The sequence below is a fragment of the Gekko japonicus genome, unplaced genomic scaffold (assembly GCF_001447785.1).
Source record: "Gekko japonicus isolate JY-2015 unplaced genomic scaffold, Gekko_japonicus_V1.1 scaffold2190, whole genome shotgun sequence".
Lineage (NCBI taxonomy): Eukaryota > Metazoa > Chordata > Lepidosauria > Squamata > Gekkonidae > Gekko > Gekko japonicus.
In genome coordinates this window covers 276,373-286,746 of record NW_015165882.1, presented here as the reverse complement: position 1 = coordinate 286,746, position 10,374 = coordinate 276,373, and the positions used below count along the sequence as shown (strand labels likewise).

Here is a 10,374-nt window from a genome sequence, read left to right as displayed (position 1 = left end):
CTATCGACATGATACCCTGCTGAGGTCCTTCCCCTAGTGCCACCCCCCCAGGCTCCACCCCCCACCCAGATCTTCAGGAATCTCCCAACCTGGAGTTGGCAACCTGAACGGGAGAAGGAGGAATTCCTGCCTTCTTCCCTGTGCTGTGTTCCACTGGGAGCCAACACATAGGCCGAACGCTTGCATGTGCTGCTTCCCTACAGAGAAAATAAGACTCCTCCCCCCCCTTTCAGTCCTGACTGTTTCAGCTGCCCACAAGCACAGGGGAGAAGGCAGGAATTCCTCCTCCTCCTGCGCAGCAGCCCCCATCTGAATTCAGCCATGCTGTGCATTTACTCATGATGAGTAGGGTTGCCAGCCTCCAGGTGGGGCCTGGGGAATCTCCCGCTTTTGCAACTGGTCTCCAGCTGACAGAGGTCAGCTCCCCTGGGAAAAAATGGCTGCTTTGCAGGGTGGACTGTAGGGAATTTTACCATGCTGAGGCCCCTCCCCTCCCCAAACCCCGCCCTCTCCTGGCTCCACCCCCAAAGTCTCCAGGTATTTCCCAACTGAGACCTGGCAACCCTACTCATGAGTTGCCACAGGGAACCAGCAGCTACAGTATCAATGCCAGTCCAGGAGGAGAATTATCACAATCCTGTAATGTCTAGTTAGGCTCTCAAACTGAGGTATCTATCTGTCTCTCTGTAACACCACAAACCAGCAGCTACAGTATCAATGCCAGTCCCTGAGGAGAATTATCGCGATCCTGTAATGTCTAGTTAGGCTGAGGTGACTCTCTGTCTCTCTGTAACGCCACACACACCCCACCTCCAAGGAGCTCCAAGGACAGTTGATTTGTTAGGGACACTCCGATTCCTCTGAGAAATTCAGCCCTGATCCATGGAAGCCTATGGTGGAATAGAGTCTGTCCATCTTTGCAGAACCACTGGACTCCACCATCTTTATTTCGTTGCTACAGGTGGACCCAGCTAGCTACCTGTCTGGGATTGCTGATGTATATAATTTTCTCTTCCTGGGGCCTCCGGGAAAGGGAGCTTCTAGGATCCCCAACTCTCAGCTGTTAGCAGCCACATTGCTGGCCTGTCCTTTTGCATATGGGTCCCTTTCCACCACCCCCTCCCCTTTGGCCCGGGAATGCTGCCAGTCACACCTGAAGGAGATTAAGGGAGCTAATCCCCCACCACCACTCCAGCTAATAAATTCTCCCACAATGCCGTGCAAGAGCGTTCCCTCCAGCGGTGCCGGCCTCCCTTTATGGTTCATTTGTACCGTTTTGCGGTCCAAAGGCTGGATTAGTTTTACGAATCAGATGCTCAAGGAGGGAGGGGGTAATCCCACCGCCCCCCCCAGCCCATCCTGAAAGGCTCAAGGCCTACCAAACCTTGGGGAGGAGGGGAGGCAGAAGGAGGTCTTTCCAGAGCCTGGTCTTGGGTTCAAGTTCAAACTCTCGTTCTGGGTGGTCCTGAGGAAGCAGAGGTGTCTCAGTCTTGCAGGTGACTCCTATGTACTTCCTGCACGGCGTTTGGGCAACTGACCGAGCACAAGAACTTATCCAGGAAGATGTTTCTAGGGAGGCCCTGCCGGCACAGGCCAGTCCTGACCTTCTGGAACTGGTTCCAGGTAAGCCAGTGGTCTGGGATCCGGCAGGTTCATTTCTCTTGCCATGGTGCTTTACTCCTCTGTGAGAAGCCTTCCTCAGGGCTAGAGGCACACCAGGGTGGGCTCCTGAGCCAGGGTTGCCAACTCTGCTTGGGAAATTCCTGGAGATTTGGGGGTAGTGTCCGGAGAGGGCAGGGTTTGGGGAAGAGAGGGAGCTCGGCCGGCTTGCCAACCTCCAGGTGGGGCCTGGAGAACTCCTGGAATTACACCTGATCTCCAGGCTACAGAGATTAATTCCCCCGGGGAATTTAGTTACGAGCTTCCATGGTACGAGCTTTCGTGTGCACGCACACTTTATCAAATACGTTAGAATGGCAGGCAAGATTCATACTTACAGCCGCAGAACGAACAGCAAATTAACATGCAACAGGATGTTGTTTTGTTTCAAGGGGCCAATGATGATCAAGGTATGCAAAGTGACACTAAATAACAAGTTAAGGTTATAGGGTCAACAGTTGCAAAGCAATAAATATGTCAAACTAGCAGAAAAATGTCTAAAGCTGTCTTTTCTAACTGTGTGAAGTGACTGGGAATCTTCATTCTCTCCTGTCAGGCATGGAGGGCACTTAACACTACCTCCCCCTCCAAAAATTGCTGTTATGTCAGCAGACGTCCTAATATCCCTTGCACACATTCAGTGTTCTAATATACTGTTCTGAAAAAGAAATACACTAAAATACATTAAAATACAGAGGATTTATAGTTCTTGTTGAGAATACGTGTGAGGACTGAATTGAGTTAGCATATGTAATGAAATAAAAAAACCAATATCCCTGTTGAGTCCTGGGGAGCTTTTTGTTCCAAGGGTTGTAATAACTTGTAACTCAGCAACCTCCATTTCCATTCTGTTTCTGAAGTTCCTTTGTAATAAAACAGCTGCTTTGAAGTCACCCACGGAATGTTCTGGAAGGTCGGAGTGTTCTCCCACAGGTTTCTCAATCTTCTGATTCCTGATGTCAGATTTGTGTCCATTTATCCTCTGGCATAGGGTTTGTCCTGTTTGTCCTTTTTATTTTTTATTTTTGTATTTATACCCCGCCCTCCCCGTGAACGGGCTCCTACGTAGAGAACTGAAGGGCACTGTTGACATTTAATGCCATATACAATGTTAGGAGATGAGCAAGTGAATGAGCCTCTGATGGTGCAGTTGACATTGTTAGGTCCAGTGATTGTGTTGTCTGGGGGTACGTGGCAGCAAAGTTGGCATCTGGGTTTATTGCAAGCTCTGGTCCCAGCGTCCATGTTCAAGTGAGATGTTGCATTATTGTGGGTGAGGAGTTGTTTGAGACAGGGGGGCTGTCTGTATGCAAGAAAAGGTTTGCCCCCCAGTACTTATGAAAGCGAACTGTCATTATCCAGTAGAGGTTGTAAGTCACTGACGATGCGTTGAACCGTTTTGAGCTGGGAGCTGTATGTGACTACCAGTGGTGTTCTGTTATTGTCTCTTTTGGGCCTGTCTTCTAATAGGTTTTCTCTGGGTATCATTCTGGCTTTGTTAATCTGTTTTCTGACTTCATCAGGTGGATACTTTAGTTCCAGAAAGGTGTGTTGTAGATCCCTCAGGCGTGAATCTCTGTCTGTAGGACTGGAGCAGATGCGGCTGTAGCGTAGAGCCTGGCTGTATACAATGGATCGTTTGGTATGTTTAGGAGGGTAGCTGGAGGCATGTAGGTATGTTTGTCGGTCAGTAGGTTTCCATTATAAGGTAGGGTCTGTGCGTCCATTGTGTACTTTTACAGTAGTGTCCAGAAAATGTATTTCTTGTATGGATTGGTTCATTGTCAGGTTGATGGCATTGAATGACAACGCCAAGAAAAGCAAAGAGAAGCTTCTAGTTGAAGTGTACAAGGCAGACTTATTTAAGGTTACAGAATCCAAAGACTGAAATCAAAACTCACTTTGACAACTGGAAGGAAAAGCACTTGCACAGGCAATATTTGAAAGGCATGGAAAATAAAGGTTATGCTGAAAACACCTGGAAGTGGCTCCAAAATGCACACTCGAAGAAAGAAACGGAAGGACTCACTGTACTTGCACAAGACCACACACTGGAGACGAATAGTATGAAAGCCAAGATTCAGAAGACCGGTGTTGAACAGCAAATGTTGACTTGCAAGACCACTGATAAAACAGTTGAACACATGGTCAGTGCCTGCAGTAAAATTGCTCAAACTGACTATAAAGGACATCACAATAGAGTTGCCGCTATGTTGCCCTGGAATCTTTGCAAGAATTAGGGCTTACCATGAGCCAGAAATTCATGGGGAGCACAAACCAGACAAGATCATGGAGAATGATGAAAGAAAGATTCTTTGGGACTTCTGATTACATACAGATAAACACCCGGAGCATAACGCTCCTGATGTCACCATTGTAGAAAGAAAAAATGAGAAATAGGGTTTGGATCATTGACAATGCAATCCCAGAAGACAGCAGACTAGAAAAGAAAGAGCAGGAGAAGACCACAAAAGACCAAGACCTATGAATAGAGTTCAAGCACCTCTGGGAGAAGAAGGTGACCACTGTGCCAGTTGTCATTGGACCCCTTGGAGCAGTGCCCAGAAGTCTCAAGAAACACATGCGCATTCTGGGCACTGAGCAAACAACACCAGCTCAGCTCCAGAAGACAATGTTGCTCAGAACAGCACGAATCCTGCAAAGATACACCTACAGTTCCCAAGAACTTGGCTAGATCTCGAATTCCAGAACACCACCTACCAGCCAAATATCTGACTGTAACAATTCATCCTCCTCCTCCTGCTCACAGACCATAGGGGTTTAAAAAATCTTTTCTGCTTGATTGTCAGCCAAGGCAGGGCGTCTCGCCTTAACCAATGGCAGAGCCAGGTCTACCGCAGCCTTTTAAAAAAAAATGCCCATTTTTCTCTCTCTTTAATAATTCCCTCCTCCCTTAAAAAAAAAAAAAAGAAGCCTCTTTTCAGAATCGGACAAATGTTTTGCAAAACGGGGATGGGGAAAGAAAAGGCCGTTGGGGGGGAACCAACAGCAGCAGCTCACAAAAGTAAGGCCGTGACCCGGGAACGCCCACTCCACAAGGCCTGAAACTACTTTTTGCAAACAAAGGCAGGAGGCAAAACTTGTTTGGGTTAGCAGGGGGGGAAACTGCCCATTCAACTTGGAGTTGGACCTGCCCACTCCATCTCCTCCCCCCCCCATTCTGGCCCCAGCACCTTTCTTGCCACCCCCTGACAGCTCTGGTGTCTGGGTTAATACCAAAGGGCTTTGGAGGAGGGGGTCAGCTGGTGGGAGGGGGAGAAGCTCAGCATGTCGTTTTGTTTCAAGGGGCCAATTTTCCAGTTCAGTGGGTGTTCAACGGCTAATGGGCAAAGCACAGCTTTGGGAATTATTCACTTAGCAGGGTGGGAAAGGGAAGTATGGGGGGGGCAGCAGCTGGGAATAGCTTTGAGTGCAGCTGTTCTACCTTCAACACCCCTGCCTCTGGTGTAACGTGAGTCTTTCAAAAAAAATGTTCTTTGGTGGGAGGAAAACATGGAAGAAAGACACAGGATGGTGAGAACAGGGGGCGAGAGAGAGACAAGAATTCGCCTCCTGCAAAGGCGTTCTCCAAGCAGACACTTTTAAGAGCAAATTCCAGTTTTAAAAGAAAAATATGACAGTATGGGCGTATTTGCTCACAATGGGTGTGAGTTTAAGGGTTACACAGAACACTTTTTGTTTTGGCAAGGGAACTCTCAGGCTACACAGAACGCTTCTTTGGCTGCAAAGAACAAAGTAAATTTAAAACGAAGTTTGAGCCCAGTGACACCTTCAAGACCAACAAAGTTTAATTCTGGGTATAAGCTTTAGGATACTTCAGTGTTCTGGTAACGTTGCTTTAGATATAGCACGACAAGGTATTGTGTATCTTTGTTTCCCCCACCTCGTAAAAACAAGTTCAGGGGCTGAGACCACATAAAATTTCTCCCCCTATGGGGTCCTTCTGTTTGCACCACATTCTTTCAGCAAATGCATAGAAACACAACAGTACAAATGTATTATTTACCTTATTTGTATCCCGATTCCCGCCTTTCTCCCCCATAAGAACATAGGAGAAGCCAATGCTGGATTAGGCCAGTGGCCCATCCAGTCCAACACTCCGTCAGGCAGTGGCTAAAAATACCAGGTGCCATCAGGAGGTCCACCAGTGGGGCCAGGACACTAGAAGCCCTCCCCTGCCGCCCCCCCCCCCCGCACCAAGAATACAGAGCATCACTTGCCCCAGCCTGAGAGTTCCTATCTATGCCTTGTGGCTAATAGCCACTGATGGACCTCTGCTCCATATGTTTATCCAGTTCCCTCTTGAAGCCGTCCATGCTTGTAGCTGCCACCACCTCCTGTGGCAGTGAATTCCATGTGTTGATCACTCTTTGGGTGAAGAAGGACTTCCTTTTATCTGTTCTAACTTGACCGTTCAGCTATTTCATGGAGTGCCCACGAGTTCTTGTATTGTGAGAAAGGGAGAAAAGTACCTCTTTCTCTACCTGTTCTTTCCCATGCATAATCTTGTAAACCTTGATCATGTCACCCCTCAGTTGTCATTTCTCCAAGCTAAAGAGCCCCAACCGCTTTAACCATTCTTCATAAGGAAAGTGTTCCAACCCTTTATCATTCCAGGTGCCCTTTTCTGCACTTTTCCCCATGCTATAATATCCTTTTTTTTGAGGTGTGGTGACCAGAACTGTACACAGTATTCTCCAATCGTTACCCAAAGCAGCTTAAACAACCCTGTGAGCTAGGTTAGGCTGAGAAGTACCCCACAGGGGAGTGATTCCTTTCAGCTGTTGGGGGGGGGTAGAGAATCACATTATAAAAACACACTGAGCTCAAGTTTGGTGGTGTCAAACCGGCATGAGATTTTTGACTCAACTCCTCCTCTTCTGGGGGTGGCCTTTGAAACTCTTTCGCTGTGGTGTTTGTTGTCCATGGTTCAGGGTGTCTGGAATGGTTATCCACGCACAGGTTTGTTGTTGCACAGACAGCAACACGGCTTAGCTAATGAAAACGGCAGGATGCTCGCAGGCACACAGGGGCGTATGTCACTGCCACAGGAGGTGGTGGCGGCTACAAGCATGGACGGCTTCAAAAGGGAATTAGATAAGCATATGGAGCAGAGGTCCATCAGTGGCTATTAGCCACAAGGGATAGATAGGGGCTCTGGGGCAAGTGATGCTCTGTCTTCTTGGTGCTTGGGGGGGGTCAACAGTGGGAGGGCTTCTAATGTCCTGGCCCCACTGGTGGACCTCCTGATGGCACCTGGTATTTCTGGCCACTGTGTGACACAGAGTGTTGGACTGGATGGGCCTTTGGCCTGATCCAACATTGGCGTCTCTTATGTTCTTATCATAAGAGATGCCAGCTGGCCAGTCTGGCGGATGCTAGGACAAGCCCCAGAGACTGAGGGGCACCCCCGATAAGCATTTTCAGCTCCTGCTGGGGTATATACCCTGGGATAGGCAGCCCCCTTCCCCCCCCAACACCAGCAACCCTCAAGACTGGTGTCCAGAGGCCTCAAGGCCTCCTGTTGTCTTTAGATAAAGCTGGGCAGGGTGAACAGAAGGGCCTTTGCTGCTGTGCCCGCTGGAAGGAACTGAACGCCTCAGGATGCGTCTTCGGGGTCTGGAGAGACTCCTGAATTACAACTGATCTCCAGATGACACAGGTCAGTTCTTTGGCTACTCTTGAGAGTGGAGTCTATGGCTGCTAGGTCCTATGGTCCTAGGGCTGCTAACCTCCAGGGGGTATGTTGTGTATTCAAAGCAATCTGGAATGCACGAACTATACTGTGAATTGCCTCACAGAAGTACAATGTTAAGCTTCGCCGTGGGCTAGGATCCTAGTGTAACCAATGGGAGTACTAGCCCAGGAACTGACATCCAATCACTTAGCAGCAACTCCCTGAGCGGGAACGCTCGTGATTGGTCTTTATTGACAGAACCCCATAGGTTGATATTTGTACAGTGGGCGTGGCTATATTAGCCGGGAATGTTTAAAAGCAGGACAGCTGCTATGTTAAAGCTGATGGGTTCTGGCTATCTGATGTCGTACCGTGTTGGAGTTTTGTGCGTTCTGAAGAATAAAGCCGCATTCTTGCTGAATCACTCTCCGACTGCTTTGTTAAGTGAGCGACTTAACAGGGTAGCTGGAAATCTCCTCGGGTTGCCAAGTCTTACCTTCCATGGAGCGGAGGGACTCCCAGCCCTCCCCGGGAGTTCTTTGGCGTCTGTGCGAAGCGCACGCCGCGATGACATCACCCAAAAGTGATGTCATTGCGCCAGGCACGTTGTGGCGGGGCCAGTATCATTTGAGGGAAAACCATAGAGTTTCCCCTTGAATGACAGAGCGTCCCCCCACAACTTGCCCGACATGATGACGTCTCCTCCAGGTGACGTCATCACGCCGGGCACGTCTTTGTGCTCCCGGCACTTTGGGGGTGGGGTTCCCCCTGGCGGCCTGATCCGGGCCGGCGGGGAACTGGCCCAATTAGCAGGGTTCCCCCCCCCCACACGGGGGGACCTGGCAATCCTAAGATCTCCCACTGTTACAACTGATCTCCAGGTGACAGAGATCAGTTCCCCTGAAGAAAATGACTCCTTTGGAAGTTGGACTCCATAGCATTACGCCCAAAACCCTGCCCTCTTAAGGCTCCCCCCCCCCAAATCTCCAGGTATTTCCCACACTGGCAACCCTATGAAGGCCCTCGCTCTCGCTCCACACCCCATCCGCCCCAAACTCCACCCCCAAGTCTCCAGGAATTGGCAGCACTTGGCTGGCGCCCCAGAAAAGACCCATCAGATGGACACAATTTCCCTGAAGGTGCCTCCGCTTGCCTTTGTGCTGGCTAATTCAAACCTGTACACTTCTGTTACCTCAATGCTTTGCTGGAAATTCCTTCAGTCCTGTTGTATAAAAAGCAACATTAGATTTTTGCACAGCTTACCAACTCTGAGTATATAGGTGCTAACCTCATACTTCCCAATATCCCCAAAACTGGTTCTTGCAATTTTTTTTTTTTAAAAAAAACATGGTTCTAGCCCTCATTGTAGCAGGGAGAATAAAACAATAAGAGAGACTCTGCAAGAGCAGGTCTCTGTTTTAAGAACAGAAAATCTCAGGGTCTGCTTGTTCCTATGCGTTGGTTGCTCACCATGTAAATAGGGCTGAGATGAGGGTGAAGAAATGGTACTGATGTCACTGGTGGTGTTCTGGGCAGTTTGAAGGGTGCTCAGTGCTTTCTCTCAGGAGAAATGTGGCCCATTTCCCAAACCCAGTGGATACTGCTTTTATCCAAGGCTGAAATGAGGGTTCGGGAAAATCAGACAGACAGGTAGCCAAGCAGACTTAACAGAGGTGTGGACCATTATTCTAGTCTTGGGGCTGAGAGCGGATCCCGATGTGTCCAATTAAGCCTAGTCATTTGCTTTGTGTCCGCAGCTCTTGCCATAACAGATGCCCCGGCTCTCTGCCTCCTTGCGAGCAGACAAATTGCTCCACAGAGAGAGCACCTCATTCATCTTTCCAATTAAGCCTCGCTTCACTGCAAGCCCCCCTCCCCCCCCTTTCGCCCCAGCAATAAATAGCTCCTTTGTTATCCCAGCCCCAGCCCCAAGCATCCGGCCTCCACATCTTGCAGCCAGTTAGCAAAGCAGAGCAGCCGCAGTTAGTCACGTCTGATGCGTACACTTGGAAGACAGCTCCACTAAAATCAAAGCAATACACACACACACTAAAATCAATCCAATACGCACACGCGGCACGCGCACACACAACCCTGCAAGCAAATAGAGGAACACATCCCCCAGCCCGTTGAGAATGGCATAACAGGAGGGTTTGTGAGGAGGGTTTTTTTTTTGTGTGTGTGGGATTGTTTCAGACTTCAGGAGGTGGTGTATCCCCCCCCCCCAGCCTTTTGTCTTCATAACTGCCTCAGCAGATCTGAGTTCATATATCCTACCACTGCCATGAGCTCACTGCACATATAGACTTGGACAAACCTCTCCTTTCCTCCCCTCTGTATAACGGGGGAAAGAGAGCTGAAACTCCCAGGGTGAACGAGACAGCGGAAGAAATACACTTGGGGAGGGGGAAGAAAAAAATCTGTCACTATGTACGTGAGAGCTATCGATCCATTTCCAAACCACACCAGAGATTTAAAGCATGCATTCACCACCTTTCTTCCTCATGGAGCTCAAGGCAGCTGACAACACAGATATAAAATACATAAAACCTAAACTTTAAAACCACAATTCAGGGTTGCTAGTAAACTTAGCCAAATGTGGCCCTCGATAAAACTGTCTCCAACACTCTCCTAAAGATGGAAACTGGGGGGACCGGGTGCACCTCCCTGGGGAGGTTGTTCCATAATCGTGGTGCTGCCACCAAAAAGGCCCTCCTCTCTCTCTCGTGCAACTACCAAATGAGCTTCTTTCATTGGTAGGACATTCAGAAGGGCCTCTCCTGGCAATCTTATGGGATGATATATGTTGTGATACTAAACCAGGGGTGGCCAAACTTGCTTAACGTTAAGAGCCACATAGAATAACCATCAGATGTTTGAGAGCCCCGTGACACAAACAAATGTTACAGACACGTTTTTATTGGAAAATATGCAAATTTGCTTTTTTATTAACGTTAAATGAAACGGCCAACGATAAAAACAAAAGGGGTAAAAATAGATATTGACAAGACGGGGAC

The 10,374-nt window shown here is 48.7% G+C and overlaps 1 protein-coding gene across 1 annotated transcript in view; it reads left to right on the top strand.

Moving 5' to 3' along the window:
* The first annotated feature begins 1,505 nt into the window (after positions 1-1,505).
* LOC107110504 (RGM domain family member B-like) overlaps positions 1,506-10,374 on the top strand; it is a 45,431-nt gene continuing 36,562 nt past the window's right edge. The window contains exon 1 of the mRNA XM_015411290.1: positions 1,506-1,623. Coding sequence (XP_015266776.1) covers positions 1,506-1,623 — 118 coding nt within the window. The remainder of the gene's footprint in view (positions 1,624-10,374) is intronic.